At 31.3% G+C, this 23,165-nt stretch overlaps 1 protein-coding gene across 2 annotated transcripts in view; it reads left to right on the plus strand.

Annotated features, from left to right (window-relative positions):
- The first annotated feature begins 591 nt into the window (after positions 1–591).
- Positions 592–23,165, plus strand: part of LOC139518952 (transient receptor potential cation channel subfamily M member 1-like) — a 35,144-nt gene continuing 12,570 nt past the window's right edge. The window contains exons 1-15 of one of the 2 annotated variants that reach the window (XM_071310647.1): positions 592–738; positions 3,106–3,419; positions 4,532–4,677; positions 5,517–5,634; positions 6,205–6,355; positions 6,673–6,817; positions 10,457–10,616; positions 10,810–11,069; positions 11,668–11,784; positions 12,965–13,024; positions 15,921–16,221; positions 20,671–20,787; positions 21,301–21,400; positions 22,164–22,395; positions 23,035–23,145. In XM_071310647.1, the coding sequence (XP_071166748.1) occupies positions 3,200–3,419; positions 4,532–4,677; positions 5,517–5,634; positions 6,205–6,355; positions 6,673–6,817; positions 10,457–10,616; positions 10,810–11,069; positions 11,668–11,784; positions 12,965–13,024; positions 15,921–16,221; positions 20,671–20,787; positions 21,301–21,400; positions 22,164–22,395; positions 23,035–23,145 (2,238 nt within the window). In that variant the 5' untranslated portion in view covers positions 592–738; positions 3,106–3,199. The remainder of the gene's footprint in view (positions 739–3,105; positions 3,420–4,531; positions 4,678–5,516; positions 5,635–6,204; positions 6,356–6,672; positions 6,818–10,456; positions 10,617–10,809; positions 11,070–11,667; positions 11,785–12,964; positions 13,025–15,920; positions 16,222–20,670; positions 20,788–21,300; positions 21,401–22,163; positions 22,396–23,034; positions 23,146–23,165) is intronic. The other variant, XR_011663489.1, reaches the window with a different exon arrangement.

Below are 23,165 nucleotides of genomic sequence, written 5' to 3' on the forward strand. Positions count from 1 at the left end.
CATCGAATATTCCACAGGTAGACAATGTTTGTGTTGAAAGCTGCAGCAGGGATTCGTATATATCTTGTGATTTGTGTGATTTTGATATCAAGATTCTGTCTGTGAGCAGATGATATATAGCTAAATGACTCTTTCTATGTAGATTTAATGTAACCCCTTTAAATTAATTACCTATCACTTTTCAACTGTGCCCCTTGCATTATGAAACTGAAAGTTGTTTAATCACATTTGGTCAAATTGAAAAGGAATTGGAATACAAAAGAATAAACTTTGAGGAAAATTGACAGAAATTCATAATAACACAATTACACAATTCATAATATAAAATATAAAATGACTATTATAGAATACAAACGGAATACAATGCACACTATATTGACAATATTATATGTTTGCCTATAAACTATGAAGATCGAGTCTAGTAAGCTATGATATACAAGTATGATGCATTAATATAATCAATTTGTAATTGATTTGTATTCCAATATTACGAGTCATATATATATATAGATTTTTTAAATGCTTAAACTACCTTCCTTTGTTTTGATGGCTAGGTATTGTCAAGGCTCTACAATTCGATCTCCGGAAAATGCACAATTCATTTAAATCGTTCTTATTTAAAGGTCACGAATAAAACAACAACGTTTATCTTTTGCAGTGATCTCTAACTTTAATTAACATGTACTATATTTAAATCTTGTTGTTTTACAGAAGGAGAGGTTTGTTTCACATCGACAAGTGAGTTATATACATTTTTGTTATTATTCGAAGTTTCCTAATTAAGATGGTTCAATTGTGACCCCAGTATTTTATAATTTATGTACATGAAAAATGACAATACTATATGTCTAACATTGCAAGAGTAGACACGTTTCAAATGCAGAAATGGTCGAAAATTGCATTATTTCTATAGGAGAAAATGAGCATTGGAACTTTCTATATCGTATGATAATATCCCTTATAACTGAAATAATCATTTGATTTCACCGCCAACAACGTACTTTGACTCTGTCAGTTACTATTTTTATTTGTTCATACTTTTTGGTTTTAAAAACCACTGTTGATACAGTTTTCACAACACATACCCGCATTTAGATCAGAGATTGGCCAAACGAATGAAGCACGAAATGTTAGACATGACTGTATGTTGAACGCGTGTTGAACGAAATGCATTGTTGCGCAATTGAATGATGATGTACGTATGGTGTATGATGAGTTTATAAACAATTGAATAATACTGAATGCACTAATTTTAAACATGATAATATGTCGAGATAAACGTCAGTATTTAAAGCCACAATTCAGATTAATACGCGACTTTGATATAATCAATGATATCATATTCAACGTAATCAATATGTTAAGTATCATATTTTATCATTTTAAAATATAATTAAAAACAGATTAACTCAAAATAAACAAAAGACCCTTTTTTTTAATATATAAATAATTGAAATATGAAATGTAAATATTTCCATGATAGCAGGTTCATTCATGCCTTCAACACGTGTGCCTTCATTGTGTCTCATGGATATGGGTTGATAACCGTGGCGGAGCTAATTCGAAAAATGTACCCTCGTTCATGAACTATCATGAAAAACGAATCAGTTTCCACGTTTAAAAGAAATTTGTAAAAAAAAATCATCAAATATTTCATGATAGCAGGTTCACATTTGCAAGATATATGCGAAATTCCTGTGAAAATTCGGGAACTGTGTTAAAAAAAACAATAGGCTGAATTGATCACACAAGTTAAGTTGCTTCCCCCGAAATCTGGAGGATCATTCCAGGCCCCCCTGCTCAATATCCATACTATAAGCCGGCTTGAGAATTCGCCTACCTCCCCCTAAATGTCGTGTGTTGTAGTGGCTAAGACAACATGATTACTTCAAATTTCTGATTCATATCATCCTTGTTTTCAATATCAACGACTCATAACATTCAAAAACAAGCAAAAAAAGGTTAGGACAAATTTGTGTTTACAGCATTTTACAATATCAGATTCATAATGGCAAAAATATAGAAGACATATTAAACGAGTTTCGTGAAATTTGAATTTTGACGAAATCATTGAACCAATGCATGCCTTAACTAAAAAAAAAGTCTTGCATGTACGTTTAAAAAAAAAGTATTTAATACACATCTATAATGTATTATCGACACATAATATTTCATTCAGTGGTCGCAAGTGATTAACTTTCAAGTGTGTTGCCGAAGTTTACTGGATCTTGACTTTGATAAACGATAATGTCATTTGTTGTATAAGAATTTTTAATTTTTATTTACCTCCAAGAGCACGTGTTTACATTTTTCCATCATAGTTTTCCCCTCGTACCTGCACTGTGACTAGCGGACCGACTAGTTACTGGAAAGTTGAAAATTTCAATGGGATTTATTCTAGTTCACTGCATTTTGGAAGTGTATTCTATTTTATAGAATACAATCCATGTAATGTCTATTAACAAACTAAAAAGAGAATTATAGCGCGAGAATATACAAATCAACAGGGTTTCTTTAATTACAATTAGCTGCTTTTAAATGCTAAATTTCACAAAAAAACGTGTAAATTTCGATATTGTATCAAAACTAACTTTAGCAATGATAACTAGGGCTGAATTACATTTTGATATTTTTTATTTTATGCATGTTTAGTTTAAACATATTCATTTATAGTGGATTGGGAAAGAAGTTATTGCAACTTATAAAAATCCCTTTCCCCTTTAAGGGTGCGAGTGCTGCCTTGTAGTGGCATTAGCCTGCTCTTTTTCGAAATCTACAAGGGTGTCTTTATGCATGTGTAAAATTATCTTCAATTTGTAATGTTCAATTTATAATACTTTTTGTACAGGTTTTCAAGCTCAAGACATGATTTGAACGATACTCATACTGACACCCATACAGTAATAAAAGTACGGATCATATCAAAATATCAAAACAATCTCAATGAAGAGAGGCAAACAATGATATAGAGATATTCAAACTTATTAGTCGACAACAAACTAACGACACCATGATATTTAATCTTGAATTGAAAAAAAACCCAGTTAACTGCCAAGTATAATAAATTATTTTTTATAAAACCTTGATAGTATATTTTTTATACAGATATGGCAGATCAAATTAGATATCGAAAGATACGAAAAATATTACCGAACCAGTGATAAAGCCAGGAAATTTGGACTGTTAACAGACAGGAAAAATGGCAAATACCAATCCAATACTGAATCAGAATCACGAAAATGCATCAAATGTAAATGAATCATTTGAAACAGCTTTGATAAATGAACTATTTCGAGGACGATCGCGACCTCCGAAACTAGTTTTGTCAATAATTGGTGATTCTAGTAGTTTTGTTCCGAAGCCTTGGTTAATACCTGTATTGAAAACTGGAATAATAGCCACTGCAAAGGGTGCTAAAGGTATTTCACACTTGTTTTACTTCATTTCAGTGTTATTCTCTGAGGCAATAGTATTTTGAAAATATTCAACTATCAAAAATGTATCAACATGATCAAAATGATACTAAATTCAAGAACTTTAAAAGAATCAAAACAACTGGGTGCTTTGACTAGGTAGACGTATTTCGTTATCCATGCTCCACACGCTATGAAAATATACACTGAGTCAAAATTTCACAGTCAGTAATCGGACACAATCGCTTAATTATAATAAATCCTGCTATCCAAAATCTACGACCACGTTAACAAGTGGCTAGTGAGTTAAGAACAAGGCCAACTGTATCAGTCAAACGATTCGTGATAATTATGGTACACGTTAAACTTATGTAGTTTCTAGTTCCGTCGCTCTTCTTCATAACTATAAAGTTTTTTTTCCCTCAAAGAAACACATACCTGTAATTATATGTAACGTATTGAAATAGTCTAGTTCTGATAAGATTTTGAGAAAAATCGGAAGAATTTGTTAAAATCCATGTCTTTTTGTTACCGTTGGTCAAATAAACTTCATAACCATGTTTCTGAAGGCAGTAGGAAAAATGTAAATGACAAAATCTTAACTATCAGGTTATATGTTAGGTTTTAAAGGATTGTCGATGAGTTAAGGTCTGCTGGAAATGTTTTGCGTATAGGTAGAATGAAGTATCCCCAATCTCGGGCTTCTAGAAACGGTGTTCTTTGTACATCATTATTTTTGAATTTCAATCTGAATGAACGAACAGCCTCGCTTTGTTAAGTGTCCACATTTGTTATATCTTGCTCCTACTTTACCTATTTTCTGGAATAGTCACCAAAGAGAGGCGAAAGATATCGAAGTAACATTCAAATACATAAGTCAAAAATAAACTTACAAAACCAAGGGAAAATAAAAAAGATGATAATTTTTGTGTTATTTGGTCTCTCATGGAAAGTTAATCATACCTCATCTTTTTATTCAGAATAAGCAATGTATTAGACGCCAGTATCTTTGTTATATGTAATAATTATCGTAATAGTGATATTTGGTTTATGTCTGAATCGACGGTTTATCTCAGTTTTCATAACATTCCATAACAACTCAATATTCTATTTAATAGATTACTTAATATTATACAAAGGATCAACTGAAAGAATAAGCTCCATTGTGAAGGAAGCAATAGATGACTTATGGTATTTACGAGAAGATGAAAAAGCAGACAATGTACCAGAAGATAACAAGTTTAAGGTCAACTTAAAATCAGTAGTGAGTCTTAAAAACAAAAAGCTATGGTTTGTTCCTATTTCATTGTTGTCATTATTGGTTCATATTGAGGACATGCCCCTTTATTTTTTTAAAAAGAACATCCCAGTTATCTCTAATTATCATACCGGGTGCAAGTATATGAGAATACAAATGCAAGTAGGATATTACTATATTGGAAGACAAATTTGTTGGATGAAAGGCGTGAAAAAAAGACAAATAAGTTTTATGAAAGCTAAGTTCAATGATAAGAAACTTTGGAAAGGATAAGAAAATTATTTCCAAATATCCAGCAGTTGTTGATCAGTAAGTTCTACCTGTTTTACACCTTACGTACTATATCAACCTCTTCAACACATTAAGCGCATCTACCACCAGTCAATATTCTTGGATGCTCATTCATAGAGGAACCATTGGACGACGAGAAAGCACCATTTTAGTTTCAATTTGACAAAATGCATTTAGACTACAATATATGTAGTAATAACCAAGAATCACGATTTAGAGGGATAAATAAGAAAGAAACATCAAAAGCAAAAAGCATGGATATAAAAATTTAACCAATAGAAACAAATTATGAAGACGAAGAAATTTTGAAAAAAGGAAATAACATTATAACGATTTGTGAGGGATTACTTATATACTTGGTGAACACAAACGGCTATTTAAAAAAAATAACTTAGTTGTAATTGACAGTTTGTACATGTATTGTACTATTTTCGATTTTCATATATATTTGTACCTTTCATTGGTCATAATGACCTTACAATTTGTATTTTTTAATTTGAAAGAAAACCTTTTTAATACAATTAAAAGCTACACTTACGAAATGTTTTATTCAGATACAGTTGAAACGTGCTTTAGGTAAAAAGACGATATTTGCCATGTTTCACGCTCAAACTATGAAAATCATTGCTGAAAAAGAAATAAAGTTTATGACACTTGAAGAAAATAAAGCTCGTAAGTAGATTTAAACAATAAATGTCTTTAAAAAAATTTCCTGAAGCTTTCAGACGTTAGCTTATGCAAAATGAATCTTTATCATATTTTTTTTTATTAACATAGTGAAACACATTTGCACACAATGTGACGGCAATGCAAGAAGTATATGAGCTTAATTCTCTCTAAGGAATTACAATACAAACTGCATAGTACTTAAGTAAATATATATATATTGGAAATTTTTAGAGAAACATAAGTACCTAGCTGGTTTAATAGGCATACACATTAGATATTAGTAGATTACAATCTGTAATAAACAACAAACCTGAAACAGTATAGAACCATGAAGAAATCTCAATTATAAATTTATGTCAAACACAACTTGTACAATAAGTTTTAGGGATACATCTAATTTCGGTGTGTATTTCGAATATTTTTTTTTTTTATTATTTCCGTTTTCAAATCCGCACCCCAAAAATGTCATCCTATTCTAAAAGGAAGTGTAACTCTTAATGAATGTACCCAACAACGAATAATTTTAGAATATTAGAAAAGACACTTTATTCTTAAATGTTTGATTTATTACAGTTATCTGGAGATTGCCCGTTCTAACAGTTGTCGCCGAGGGCGACTTATATACAGTAGACGCAATAGTTCAGGTTCTTAAAAGTGATCTACCAGTTCTATTGCTGAAAGGATCTGGAAAAGCAGCGGATTTTGTGGCTGGTTTCATAGAGGAGTAAGTCAATTCAATTTCATAACAAATTCTTAAACATGTTAAAGTCTGCTGAATTAGATACCTTTTACGAACAATAAGAAGAAGTTATATTTCTATATTTATGTCGTTTGCTCATTAGATATAGAATTATATAATGCGTAATATTAAAGCAGCAATAGTTTCGTCATTTGATTTTGCCATGTGGTTAGGGACTTTCCGATTAGATTTTCCACTGAGTTCAGAATTTTTTTCAGATTTCACTTTTTTACTGACGTTACATTGCCTAATTTCAGCATATTTATGATGTACATTAACTTCATATCTTTATCTTACATTAGATATGGAAACGATAGTTCTGATTCAAGCATTGAGAAATATATTAAAGAAAAATCAGCAATATTGTTTGGAATAGTATCTCCAAAAGATAAAAGTCTCAACAAACTTAAAGCAGGATTGAAATGCATTCATGAATACAAATTTTTGGTAAGTAACACTTAACTGTAGAAATGAACAATTTCTGTTACAAATGTATCATTATTAACACCTGATTAAAAAGTTGAAATTCATCTTTCGTTTTGTAAACAAAGCAGTTTGTTATTAAAACCAAGCCATATATCAAAAAGTAAAATCACTAAAATACTGAACTCAGAGGAAAATCAATTCGGAAAGTCCATAATCACATGGCAAAATCAAATAACAAAACGCATCAAAAACGAATAGACAAGAACTGTCATATTCCTGACTTGGTACAGGCATTTTAAAATGTAGAAAATGTTGGAATGAACCTGGTTTTATAGCTAGCTAAACCTCTCACTTGTATGACAGTGGTATCACATTCCATTATATTGTCACCGATGCTTGAACAAAACAAACAGACACAATAGTCAAAAATTTCAAACATAGGGGTACAGCAGTCAACATTGTGTTATCATATTAATCACTATTAAAACAACAAATGTAACGAAGAAGCACAAAAAGGCATACATCAAATAAACATCCTCATTTTGATTATATTATACGATTTTATTTGTCTATGTAAAATGCACCCATCAAGGAAGGAGGGTTCTGAGTACTAGTGTAAAATTGCGCGATTGAAATTCGCACAGGTAGACATGAAATGATTTTGTCGCTCAAAGTATGACGGGATGCATAAATACAGTCACGCAAAATAGATATAATAAAAAATGGCTAAACAGTATAAAGTAATTATAAATAAAATAATAGTGTGGTTCAAAGTATGACGGGATACATGAGTACAGAGTCACGTCAAATGTATATCACAAAAAAAGTGGTTTAACAGTAAAAGAACTGTTAATAAATAAAATAATTTTGTCATTAAGATACATAGGTACAGAGTCACATCATAAAATAATTTTGTCGTTCAAAGTATGATGGGATACATAAGCACAGAGTTAAGTCAAAAAGGATATCTAAAAAAAACAGACTTAACAGTAAAAGTAATATAATAAAGACAAATAAAAGAATAATATAACACGTTATTAAAATGATAAACAACGTCAGTACGCAAAATCTATACTTCAAGACCATCGTGTATTATTTGTGAAGTTGATACGGAATATTTATCAACAAGTTGTATATTCAAATGTATATTCTTTCGGGATTGTTCGCCCTGAAATTTAATTCTATCGTTTAAAAACGATATTGTTGATATACATCGTACACTTTGAATTTTGAATACACTTTGAATTTTGAAAAGATTAGCCATTTAATATATAAAAAAGAAGAGGTGGTATGATTGCCAATGAGACAACTGTCCACAAGAGACCAAAATGACACTCACATTAACAACTATAGATTACCGTACGGCCTTCAACAATGAGCAAAGCTCATACCACATAGTCAGCTATAAAAGGCCCCGATAAGACAATGTAAACAATTCAAACGAGAAAAACTAACGGCCTTATTTATATAAAAAAAATGAACGAAAAACAAATATGTAACTCATAAACAAACAACAACCACTGAATAACAGGCTCCTGAATTGGGACAGGCACATTCATAAATAATGTGGCAGGGTTAAACATGTTAGCGGGATCCCAACCCTCCCCTAACCTGGGACAGTGGTATAACAGTTCAAAATAAGAACGAACTGTAAAAATCAGTTGAAAAATGCTTAACTCATCAGATGGACAAAAATACAAGTGGATGTGACCGGTATATTATACATCCCGACACAAAAAGACACAATGAACAAATCTGAGAGTACTTGCAGTTATCTGACAGCTAGTTCAAAGCCACTAACAACTAATAAAAAATGATGCATCTTAGACTAAACTATCAATCCGTACACATCCAACATCCAATGGATTTAGTGTAAAGACGTCATAAACAGCCAGAGAAAAACATGACCTTGTGCAAAGCCAAGTTACAGGTATTGACAGATTGTAGATCCATTAATATGTATATGTATATAACATACTAGTGATAAAAAATGAGGATGTGCTATCCTGTTTGAAATAATTTCTCTACAGGTACAACCAAACTTCAAAGCCAAATCTTTATATCTATGGGAAAATTTAGTAAAGGTTTTATGTAATTTATGGTAACGATATCCCTGGTTTAGTAATTTACCAGTAAGACATAAATTGCGTTCGTTAAAATAAAAAACGTCACAACAGACACGGGCATAGCGAACGAGCTGTAAAATATAAACATCGTAAGATGGTGCCAAAGGAACATCACCATCTTAAAATGGAAAATTAATAATAGGGAACGAAAAATCGTCTCTTTTGTCGTAAATTTTAGTGTGGAGTGTCCCGTTTAAAACCGAAATATCTAAATCCTGTAAAGGATAGTTATTACAGAACAAATTTAATCTATTTACAGTAAGTTCATTGGGGTAAATTTCAGCAGTGTATTGAAAAAATTCTTGAATATTTAACGAAAAAATATCAAGATAACGGTAAAATTGTTGTTGAATTTATCAATTAAATGCAATTTCGACGGGTTTTTCCTGAGTTTAGTCATAAACTGTGATTCTTAACAGTACAAAAACAAGTCTGCTATTAATGGGACACCATTAGTGCCCATGGGGATACATACAACCTGTCGATAAGCATGATAAGCATGTTGTTTCATAGAAAATAAATATCGGTAAATGCACAAACAAACCAATATAACTGTTTAAAAATGTGTAAACCGATACTTCAGATATAATACTATATGAAGGAGACTTTTTTTTTTTATTAAAATCAACAGTAATTCAAAAATAAAATGTGGTATCTAAATTTCAATTACATAATAGCCTATTAATATTTATTTTAGTTTATAAAAAACTTGTTATATCACATATTATGTATTAACTTTTTTACTTAAGAGGTGTAATGTAATTTGTCAGTTTTAAGATAATTTGAAACCATGTTAAAATTCATTTCTATTCCACTAAATATATTGGTTCTACATAATCCTGTATTATACAATTATATGTTTATATATTTTTGCCGAAAGCGTGATTTTAGTCGAACGTTGGTGTTAGAGTTGGTTAGCGCACCGGGCACAGTGCGATTTAAGCATGCATTCGAATCCTAGCCAGGTTAAAATATATTTGCGAAAATCTAACATTGTAATGGACTGTTATTAAGACGGATTATATATACAGCATGGGTTTTCAGCCTTGTATTCATCATTGGTGATCTCATGAATAAAATCTGGAATAGTAGTAGAGTTGTCACTGTTTCAGAAGTACTTATAATATAATTATTTCTGTGACTGCATCCTACATTAATTTGTAAGTACGAATCCCTGTCAGGGAAGACCAAAAATTTGCAGATCTAATATTTTCGGGCTGTTATTTAGACGAATTATATACATAAACATATATGTATTGTTAAAATTATTGACACTGACGAAGGATATTTGTTAAGCCGAAATATTTGTCAAAACGATTTTATAACATCATCTTTGTATATTACCAACTTATATTAGTATCGTTGTGCAAATCTTTATATTTTAAAAATAGAAACTAAAACTAGTCTACGATTTTGTACTTCGATTGAAGTAATTTCATGTCATGTTATTTGTGCGGCGCTATAGATGAAGGAATTACTGGGTTTTTTTTCGAAACTGCAATTGACAATATTTTTATATTTTTTTGTTTACAAGATAACCATCCTTGATATAAACAAAGACACTAAACCATCACACTTCACAGATTCGGTAACTACATCAATTATTCGTGGATGGTCACATATATCAAGAGATGGATTGTCAAATGGCGGACGTTTCAACTCTACAGATAGCTCAGAGAGTAAAGGAACTGAAGGTATTTTTGATAAAAAATATAATTAATAAAAAAAAAACATGCTTTTATTTGGAAAAATTCAGGCTTAAATCAGAATGCCGTTTTGAAGTTATTGCTAAACTCGTTTGAAAATGGTTTTCATTGAACCTCCTACATGTTACGACAACTTTATAGTTCATTTATGAATGCTTACTCGCAATTTCTAAATTTTTAGAGGACCCGGATATAACTCAGCCCTGTGAGAGTAATCGGAAACTACCAACGCTAACCAACGGAATAAGAAATAACGTTGTCAAGAAAAAAACCTTACACAATTCTATACCAGTGACAGAAAATTCCCTCCAAATATCTACAATTAATACAGGGACATTTATGGAAAAATATCAAGCTACTTTGAGTCCTGCATCGTTACCACTATTCTATTATATTGCATACCAGACTATTCAAGATATGGAAAAAAGAAACAAAACACAGGTAATAATAATCAGATAATTAAAGAATGATTGTAATATATTGTCTATCTGTTTGGAAAAAAAACCCTCAAATGCGGTGCACATTGACTAACCCGCTTCTATGTTGGTTATTTTAAAAGTGTGCAAATTGTTTTGTTATAAATATGTCGCAATGTTTTAATTTGAATTATTTCTCATTAAATTATCTCTTTTATTTTTGAGACTATAATTGCATACAGCCACTTGATTTGCATTTCAGTGTATAGTCATCTCATTGGGAATCATACCCACACATCTTATTTTCATACTACCAACAAGATAAATGGTACCTTGAAAAAAAATAGAATAAAAAACGGTACATTTGTTTAAAAGCAGTGTTCTAATGTGACTATTAATAAAGGCCTAGGAAGCTAGCTAAAGTAGCAATATATATAGTTTGGATACCGGTGCTCAAGAATATGAAATAAAAAACAACACTCCAGCAGTGAACCAGGTTTTCAAAACAATATCACTTTGATGAAGTGTTTTCAAAACTGAAACCACACCTCGATGAAGTGTTTTCAATATCCAAAATCAATAGAAGTGTTTGTCTCTTTGTTCATTTTTCTCATTTTCACCAGAATTTCAAGATCCTTCTTAAAGAAGCGATTATTGCTGATAGGCATGAGTATGTGTCTGTTTTGTTGGAAGAACATAAGGTTCGAATAGGTTTCAATCAAGTTTCCGACATATATCAGGTATGTAAACAATAGTGTTTTAACCAGAACCAAACTTATTATACAAAGATTGAATAAAGTATAAGTAGGTCAAGTTTCCATGTTCAGTTCAGTCATTAATTGTTGACACATACATACTATCACTGCACTTATCTTGTTCTTACTTAATAAATTTTCAAATTTACTTAAGGTTATTAAATACTAAAATGTTTCAGTGAATAAACACTATATTGTCTAAATATAATACGTACTTGAATTTACCACAGTAATATATATATATATATATTATATGAAAAATAGTCGGAAGTCTAAACAAGACATTTCATGTTATATTCTTACATTTCTTGTGTTAAACGTAAAATGACTGTATATGTATCAACCCATTCAAAGTAAAACCATCTAGGATATAACACATTTAGAAGTTTATGTATTAACAGAAACAATATAAACCTTTTTGTCAAGACACTGAAAGTCTTTTTTCGAAAATCAATCCTTTTGAACAATATTTTCAACGTGAAATATAATTAAGTGTAATATGGTATGATCAAATAAGTCCAAATACGGATACAACTGTACGTGTACAAGTATTTCTGGATGAAATTTCAACTGTTAATATTTTGACAGACTTTGGAATCCATAGACAAATAGTTGAGCGTTACATTGACCGAGTGGAAAACACTTTGTTGTCTTCATGTTGCAAATGATTTTCGCCTCAGAATATTTTTTTGTGTTGTATGACATTATTGACCTTTGATATTCGTTTACAAAAGCTACCAAAAGCACATTTTCCGAATGGATTATTTCATTCGTGCTAGATACTTTTATTTGCCACATCGAGAATATATAAAGACTTAAGTCTTTGAATAGATGAAATGCATTGCGTTAGCCGTAATCGTGTACTTGGACGGATAATACACACACTAATATTTATTTAAACTAAAACAAAAAAGACACCGCGAAAAGATAGTTTCAAGTATAGTTTCTTGTAATTGCAAAGAAAAACATTTCAGTGTTTATTTGACAACTTTAATAGTTGCACTAGGGTGTTATTTTCTGGCTGTTTCTATAATAACACTATCATAACAACTTGAATGCGCTTGATCACATGAGATAAAAAAAAAAGTCAACCTTATTTGTGTTAAATAAAATCAATATATTTATAATACATGTTTCCTGAAAACTTAAATACTTCATTTTTAAGAAAACACTTCTCTGTAATGGAATGGCAGCCGCTAAGACTGATTTTCAAGGCGTATTTAAGGTAAGTGCATTAAATTCATAAAAATAGAAGGATTTGAGAGTCTTCGTTTAATTTTTCAGTAGTAAAGGTTGTCTCCCTTGTAATTTTTGAAGACTTTTTCCCGTTCTTGAGTTTAAATTAATTCTTCAGTATATTTGTCCTATGTGTATAACAAAGGAAATATCTTCTTTTTTCGCTTATAGATATATTAAAATTCATATGCAATATTTAGATTGTTTTTTATGCTGTTTGTTTCCTTCTGGAGGTCGTTTGGTGCATTAACTTTGTAATTTCACAGACGTTTGAGAAATGCAAATGTATCTCTATTTAGTGATATCTAGAAAAAATATTAGCTATAATAATATTGCTCTAAGGTATCAATTTGTTTTATGAGCTGAAAAATAATATTTGTACAAATACAACATCCTTCTGCTTTTAAGTTGTCAAAGAGGGACGAAAGATACCAGAGAGAGAGTCAGACTCATAGATTTAAAATAAACTGACAACGCCATGGCTAAATATATAAAACAAGCAGACAATTAATAGCACAGATGACACAACATAGAAAAATAAAGACTAAGCAATACGAACCCCAGGCCTTCAATGCATAAAACTTTGCTCAGTGCTCGGAGCACAAAAATTATGCTCGAAATGCGAAATCCAGCAATTTGATTGGTTGATTCTTGAGTACGAGTACAATCAATCGTGCTCGAAAGTTTTATGACCGCAAGGACAGGTCATCTCTTTTGTCATAAAGTTTTGTTTTCAACCGACCCTCTTTGTCAACTTCTAGATGATAGTCACGCTATGAGGCCGACTTAACTGTATATGTAGCATCCTTTATCTCTAGTTCGATGGGATAGATTTGTTCAGCATAGTCACCAAATTTTGTATTATTTAGTTAGTGAACATTATCTGTATAGCGGAACGTAAAGTTAAAAGATATTGCTAAAATCTTATCTTTCTTCCTAAGAAGTTCCTGTATGAAGTCAGCCTCATAATAATAAAGAAACAAGTCGGCAATCAGAGGGGCACAATTGGTTCCCATTGAAATTCCGACAGTCTGTTGAGAAACACGTCCTACAAACGTAACACATATGTTGTCAATCAAGAAATCAAGCATCTTGATAATGTCAGTTTCAGAGAATTTTTTGTTTGAATCAGAGTGATTCTTTACAAAGTGCGATATATCCCTCTCAAATACAAGATACTTGTATCTACGCTCGCCATTCTTTCTAATGAAACAAATAATACCAACTCTTTCAATTTGTCTTTTAGTTTGGAATGGGGAATACTTGTGTAAAGTGTAGAAAAGTCAAATGATTTAATACTTTTGCAAGATGAGAGAGTCAGTCTTTGATTGTATGTGCTCTAAAAGATCTTTGGAAATTTTTAGTATCCACATCTGATTCACGCCACCTCTAGAATAGGCAGTTTCACAATAACTTTGGAGCCCGACTTTCATTGCTGATAAAATAGATGTTGATGATTTAGAAAGAAGTTTCGTTGAGCACTTGGAAGACCAAGCAATATACCGTTCTTTGTAAGGACACATATGTAGTTTAGGTATCCAATACTGTGACGGAAGATCCAGTTCTTCATCCTTGGTTGAAATTCCAAACGAACATAGAACAGACTTATGATTAAGTGTTTATTCAGCATCGATATGATTATAAAATTAAATCCTGATAAAAAGCCAATGATGTTGCAGCATAATATGTTTTAGTTTTTTTTTTATTTCTTTATTTTTGAAACGTGATAGAAAATTTTGTTAAAATTATTATAGCATCCTGAATTTCTTATTTGGATTTCCAATATGAAATCTTACACTTTACTATAGCTTTACCTAGAAAAATCTAACCTGTATTCGTATCCCCTCAATTCAGATTCAGCATTTTTTAAGCGATTCTAAGAATATTAACCGTATATTATTATTGATGGCGTTTCTATAATTATTTAATTTGAGTTATTGTTTTAGTAGGTATTTTCCTTATATTTGCTAACAATAAATCTGGTTTTGCAAAAAAATATATACATTTTCTGCACGTAGTTTCACAGCATTGTTCCATTAAAAAAAAATACAGACAGCATTGAAATGCCATGTATAAATCTGACAATACTAAAAAAATATATAGAAACTACCTTGATTGCAACTTGACTTTCAGAAGCAGCAAGATTTTTGTTATTATTTTAGCATTTCTTTCTGGCAAATTGACCAATCGAAATCTTTACATAGACACAGTCAGCGTTATACTTTAATTAAGAATTGAATGCTTCTTTTTGTAGCTTTATTGGGGTGTAAAAGCGTTGACCGAAGTGCATTTTGTAAGAAAGAGGGACGAAAGATACCAGAGGGACAGTCAAACTCATAAATCGAAAATAAACTGACAACGCCTGGCCAAAAATGAAAGAAGACAAACAGACAAACAATAGAATACATGACACAACATAGAAAACTAATGAATAAGCAACATGAACCCAACCAAAAACTGGGGGTGAACTCAGGTGCTCCGGAAGGGTAAGCAGATCCTGCTCCACATGTGGCACCCGTATGAAGCGCGATATCGCTTTACTCTAAACATGTGCACACGGTAACGCTTTTACAACCCTGTGATATAAGTAAAAGAAGCATCAACTATTTATTATTACATTTGTTCGTTATGATCATGAGAACACGATTACTATTAAGTTTTTCTTTTATTCACCTGTGCACTTAACTGTAGAAGCATGTGTCAACATGAATGTTACAATTAATGTTTAAATGAAGGTCGATTTCAGAATGACCAGAGAATAATGTTAGCCAATCGGAATAACGTTTTATAATAAAACATACATCTAATGTAACTATAAAAAATTTAATTTCAGATACTCGTAAATGAATTTAAGTCAAAATGGGAAATTTATTTATTTATTTCAGTGGGCATCAAAAAGAGCTGTTGAAACATTACAGAAAGCGTACAAACTTAAAAAAGGAGAATATGATTTGAAATGCATTGACGAAATAATTGGCATCTTAAATAAAATAATAGTAGATACTCCTCCTACCGAAATTTTTTCGAAAAAGGAAAGAGAATTTAGAGAAAATTGGAAGATACTGACCAATGAAAAACACAAGGAGACAATATCTGATGAATTATCTATCATAACCGTATTAACGAGTAAAATGTGTATTTTAGCTAGTAGAAATATTTGTCAATCACTGCTGGAATATCCAAAAAGTATGTCTATTACCTACTTATATTTCTTGTTTATATTAATGCAAATATCTGTTATATATGTCAATAGTACCGTTTAAAAATAATAATTGAGATAATATATATAATATATATATATATATATATGAGTCTGAAAGATTGTGTAACAATACCGATAAATAGATGGAAAACAAAACACTAAAAGGTGTTGAATATCATTGCACTTTTTAGTGTTTTGTTTTCCATCTATTTATCGGTATTGTTACACATTCTTTCAGACTCATATAATTTTTCCTGTTTGTGTAGTACTGTCAATTTTGATGATCCAATACCTATTAAGTTTACTGGTTGGTAGATTCTTATAGACTCTATATATATATATATATATTATCTCAATTACAACTCGTCTAAACATCAACCCGACAATGTTAGATCTGTAAATTTGCTTTCGCAATTTTTTTGTTCTTTTCTCGCCGGGATTCGAACCCATGCTACTGAGATATCGTGACACATAAACGCCTGCACTGTAGACGTCCCGCTAGACCACACGACCACCTAGTCTTCACTAAAGCTTTCGGTGGCCGTGTGTTACCTTACCTTTAGCGTCGGACTACAGTACATGATATATAAGGCATGGAGATGTTATTGTTACAGATCAGCTCAATTATCCATAGTAAAGGATCCTACAAATTAATGCAAGATGCAGTCACAAAAGATAATTATATTCATAAGTACGCCTGAGTCAGTGACAACTCTACAAAAGATTTATCCATCGGATCATAAGCAATGATGGTGATACATGGCTGTGTACATTATGTATATACAACTCGTCTGAACATCAACCTAACAATGTTAGATCTGTAAATTTGATTTCGCAAATTTTCTTTATATATACGAGTCTTAATTGAAAACTACGTTCAAACCTATGATTGCGTTGGATAAAAACCGCAATTTTTATACGTGTGCATGTAAAACAAATTTCGTTGTAGAAGGGTCTAAAACAGTACAAACAACATTTTCCAAAAGACCGAAAAGGTGAATTACTATATTAAAACAAAACGCATTTGACTATCAGGTCGAACAACTGATGTTCTTTAACCCTGCTGCGACTGCCATTGGCGATTGCCAAATAAAATTGATCACAAGATGTAATAAAATGGATCTTAATATAAATTTAATACTAAACAGAAAAAAAAATGAACTTGTTGCCACGATGTTATGCCGCAAACATACGGTGTTAATATTTTTTTAGTACACCAGATCCGGATTTCGACAATAAATGTTTCTTCAGTGGTGTTAGGGATCAAAACGGTATTTGGAAAGCCATATAAAAAGTACCCTCATTTTTAGATAGACTCTTGAATTTTAAGAGTCAATATAGGAGGAACGGATCATATAAACCGGAGGGAAAATATGATACAAGCCCAAACGAAAAAATATAAACGAGTCTAAATTGAAAACTACGTTCAAACCTATGATTGCGTTGGATAAAAACCGCAATTTTTATACGTGTGCATATATATATATATATTTGCGAAAGCAAATTTACAGTTCTAACATTGTTGGGTTGATGTTTAGACGAGTTGTATATACATAATGTACACAGCCATGTATCACCATCATTGCTGGTGATCCAATAGATAAATCTGTTGTAGAGTTGTCACTGACTCAGACGTTGTTACAAATACAATTATTTTCTGTGACTGTAACTTGCATTAATTTGTAGGATCCTTTACTAAAGATAATTGAGCTGATCTGTAACAATAACATCTCCATGCCTTATATATCATGTACTGTAGTACGACTCTAGATTAAAACTTACGAGTAAAGGTAACACACGGCCACATAAAGCTTTATTATTGTGAAGCCAAGGTGGTCGTGCGGTCTAGCGGGACGGCTACAGTGCAGGCGATTTGGTGTCACGATATCTCAATAGCATGGGTTCAAATCCCGTAGAGGGAAAAAAAAATAAAAAAATCTACAGATCTAACATTGTTTGGTTGATGTTTAGACGAGTTGTATATATATAGATTCTACCTCTGCATGTAGTGTTATGCGATATTTATCCACTCGAGACAGTTAAACATTTAAAATTTAACTGTCGAAAGTGGATAAATATCGTATTACACGAGATTTCGTGGTGGAATCTGTTCCTCTAATGATTTTCTAACATTATGCAGGCAAACTTATTCCTTCTTTTCGAATGATCTGCAAAAAGATGTGTTCTTTCTATGTGACGTCATCAGGCCTGGTCGCCTTTTTTCATGCCGTTACAATAGAAAATTCAGAGGAAAGCAAGAAAATTCGACGTCATAATCGGATTTTAACTAATGAAGTACTGAGATCAAACGAACCACACGTTGATTATTTTTTTTATACAATGGTGCAGAAAGGAATAAATGGACGAAGAATATAAAGTGCCTATATATATATATATAATGTCTAAAAATAGCAACAATCAACATTCAAGCTATTTAAGCGTGGATCAGTTGTGAAAATAAACTGATACAGTTACTGAATTAAAATTATATAAATGTCTAAGAATTTAACTTAAACACGCTAATTAATACATTAAAAAGTTCTACTAGATTTTAAATAAAAATACGCAATATTTCGCTAAACAAGTAAGCTTCATCAGGAGTGTGCATCTCTCGAGGTGAAATCGAATGCATGACAAAAAAATATTTTTGTAGCTTTTACCTGTTTACCTGTACTGCAACTCCCTCTTATGTCAGGAGAACCACCAATCCTAAAACCGGCGTAATATCTACTCACACAGTTAAAATCCTCTGGATTATGTTTAAAAGATAAAACTTTTAAAACTATAAAAGAGATATTAATTATCTCCTCTGGGGGACGTGACCCTATCACCATTATTTACACTATTCTGATATACACTAAAAGTCGTCCATCATTCAAATATAAAAGTTGCTTCTTTCATATTAAAACGGTAAAATGTAAATACACTATATACAAAAAATGTTTTATCTTTAGGTATGTCCCTTCTTTTCAGCTCGGTATTTCACGCTTTTGATTACTGTTCGATTAGTATTGCTCGTTGCTGGAATAGTTTATGAAACATACTTCTCGATAATGTTTCTATTCTATTCTGTGCATTCTCATTTAAAAATCTAATTTTTGAGCAGTCGGTAACTAGCTGACACAAATGTTCGTCATTGGTTATTAATATAATATAATATAAATAAATGTTTTGGTTGTTTTTGTGTTTTGTTGAAATACATATGAGATGTGACTTATACTGACAGGAATTTTAAAGAAAATTAAAGAGCTGAAGGAAAAATAAACTTTAATCGGTATTTAAAAAAAAACCTCTTATCGAATGATTCGGTATTTTGGGGTAGGAGCATGGCACTTGAAAGACACGATATGCTTATAATTGACATTTTGGATATTAGATAAAATAAAATAGCCTTTTTTATGGAGACCTATAATAAAAAACATAATTTTTTAAGACTCTTTGAGGGTTCATAGATAATAGTTAACAGGGACAAATATGTTATTAAATGTATTCCTTACCATGATTATGCTCACTTTTGAGATTAATCTGACTACGAAATTAGCCTTTCTGTATGTTACATTGTCGTTTGTGTTTTGTCTGCACTTCATTGTTCTGTTGTTTCGTTGTTTTCCTCAGATTTATTTTGGAACACTGATTTGTTTTCTCTCAATCGATTTATGACTTTTAAACAGCAGTATACTACTGTTGCCTTAATTTATCGATCGTTTGCATTTATTGTAGTGCCGTGTATCTGTTGTTCGTTGGTTTTCTCTGATTGTTTAAGTTTAATTTTCAATATCAATTATATCTTGTGTATGGTCATTTTTATTAATTTCCTGTTTACAAAAGTATGAAATACTAAGGTTTTTCTTATCTCGGGCATAGATTACCTTAGCCGTATTTGGCAGAACTTTTAGAATTTAGGGTTCTCAAATCTCTTCAACTTTGTACTTGTTTGGATTTATAACTATTTTAATCTGGGCATCACTGATGATCCTTATGTAGACGAAACGCGCATCTGGCGTATTAGAATAAAACATTAGAAAACAATTTTAGATAAATTTGCGTTTTTCAACACTTCATTTATTCATTCTTGGTTTAGATTGAACATTAAAATACACAGTAGTGGAACAGTTGGTAAATTGTAATGTGACTTATTTCCATAACAATATATACATGGAAAATTGAAAAAAAACAGACTTTTGGAAAACGGTAAAGATTTGCTAACTCTATATTTTAGGGAGTCAAAGAGTTAAAATTTGAAAACAAATTATGTTATTTTTGTTATAATTACAATACTTGTCAAAAAGGTCAGAGCTACTATCAGCTAATCAACCATGACCTGTCCCTTAACCGACAAATACTTGCAAATTGTTTATCAAATAATTATTATTTTGATTCCAGTTTCGGAAGACTCCCTTTTTTTCTTTTGTAATCACTTTTTTTATGTACAGGTACCACTATAGATTGGGAGAGCAATAGTTCATATGAGGATTTGTTGCTCTGGGCAATTCTGGAAAACAGACCAAATCTGGCTTCGATTTTCTGGATGAAATCTCGAAATCAATTGCGTAAGTCATTCTTTATTCATTATTTTCAGTTTCACGTCATTTTTCCATTAAGTTGTAAAAAAAAAAAAAAAACGGTACCAATTTTATTGCACCAGATGCGCATTTCGACAATACATGTCTCTTCAGTGATGCTCGTGGCCAAAATATTTGAAATCCAAAGCTTATATTAAAGATGAAGAGCAAAATAGCCCTTTAAACATACCTTTAACAATCTTGATGATAATATAAACCTGTTTTGATAATTCAGCCATCATGAACAATAATTTTACTGCACAATAAGTTGCATAAGTGAAGCACTCGTTGAAGCCAAAATATTCGGCACCTCATTTGTGACTGTGTATCGCTTCGCTACCTCATTTAAAATGGCAAAAAAGTGACCCATATTATACATAGGCAAGATCAGAATCCGCTTGATTTGCAACAATGTAGTATGTTTTTAATTATCGTGATCATTACAATACGTAAAGGTAAAAATAAATATTTCATTAACTATATATTAAGTATTTATTTCAGTTTGTGCTCTGCTTGCTAGTTGTCTATACAGTAAAATGGCTTACAAAGTCAAAAGCACAAAAGATCAGTCACGATATGATGATATGAGAAAACAGGCCAGGTAAGAAAATGTCCAGAAACCAATAAGTAATACGCGTCTGGCGTTTTAAATTATGAGCCTAGTACCTTTCATAATTATTGGAACACATTTATCGTAATCTGTAATCCAGATATTACTTTTTTAACTGTCGACTCATTCGTGATGTCGTTCGTAAATTTTCAAAGGGATGGTTTCATCTTAATCATCATCGAGAAGATTTGTTTTTCCTTAACAATAGAACGTGATTAAAAACGTTCAGCTAATTTTACAGAGTTATCTCCCTGTACTGTTATGTACAACCTTTTACAGATATAAAGGTGAAACTCCAAAATATGACAGACGAAGAGCAACAAAAACGAAATAAACAAAGGTTCGAAATAATTATCAGTATTTTATAATTTTCTAGGATCTATATTTTCAAGAGAGTAGACAATTTGTTGTTAAATTAAACCAAAAAATTAGCAGAAAATTAAAGCAACACTGTTTTTTGAGAGATACAGACCGTACAGAAGTATCAAATTTTCAACGTCTTTAGAAGAAACACAACCTTCCACAATCAATCTACATCGAATTTATATTCCATCTTTACTTGATGGTTCTCATTTTATGTTCATCACTTTGATATACATTGTGTCCAGCAGGGATGTAATATATAAGCAGTCATTTCTTCTTAAAGAGAATTGGCATTGTTTATCAAAAGGAAAAAGATGTTAGAGCTCCTACAATTCATTAAAACAAAAACCCTAGGGGTATCAATTTATATATTTTGTTTATTGACTCCAAGGATTTACGAAGAAAGAAGTGTGTACCTCCAATCAAAATTATATGAGGAAAATGCTGCACTTGCAATGGAACTTGTTGTGACTGAATTTTCTGTTTGGGACATCACAATCAGTCCTCTGGAGTGCGCACACGAAAATATGATGCTTGATTTCATTTCGCAATCCTGTTGCCAGAGACGTTTAAACAAGATATGGTACAATGACATAGGTGGGTCACTGAAAGGTGTTTTAAAGGTAAGTTAATTTATACAGTAGTAATATACATTGTATACCCCTTTGAAATCAAACCATTGTATATGTAAGTTAAACAAAGTATTCTAAATATAAAATGTTATTAAACATCTTAAAAGATGGACAAAAAGCTTATTTTCTTTCTAGAAATATATTGGTTTTAGTTCTTATAACATGTTTTTTTTTAACAAATTGGGGTTTCCTGCCATTATAACGCATGGTCAAAAGGTCACCCTATGTATTTAGGTCTGTCTATCCGTCTGTTTTCTTTTTATCTGTCCGTCTCGTATCAGGCTAAGGTTTTAAATGACGTAGTTTACCATAAAGTTGTATATAAACTTGTAACAAAACATATATTAAATTCGGATTCGAAAAATACAAATTGCGATTTACGGAACATTTAAATTTGAAAGTGCAAGCCGAGTGTCGGTCTGTGGGCATATCTGCTCGTGTTTTGTTTTTTACCTAGATTCAGATACTGCATATGTACTTTTTACGGGAGTTATTATTTTTGCGATTTTGATGAATTCGCCTGTATTTCATTTTTCAATCATTTCCAATAAAATAGGAACAGATAAAACAAACTTATGATACTTAAAACTTTCATTAATTTTCGTTTATTTTAATATTTGAATTATGTAGAAAGGATTGTTGAATGGTTGTTGTTTCTGTTTCGACACGGACAATGAACATGATGAAAGTAAACTTCGCAAATTCGTTTGTTCGCCATTGGCAAGGTTCGGTCTACATTATGTGAGTAAGATCTTAATTAT

The sequence above is a fragment of the Mytilus edulis genome, chromosome 4, assembly GCF_963676685.1.
Source record: "Mytilus edulis chromosome 4, xbMytEdul2.2, whole genome shotgun sequence".
Lineage (NCBI taxonomy): Eukaryota > Metazoa > Mollusca > Bivalvia > Mytilida > Mytilidae > Mytilus > Mytilus edulis.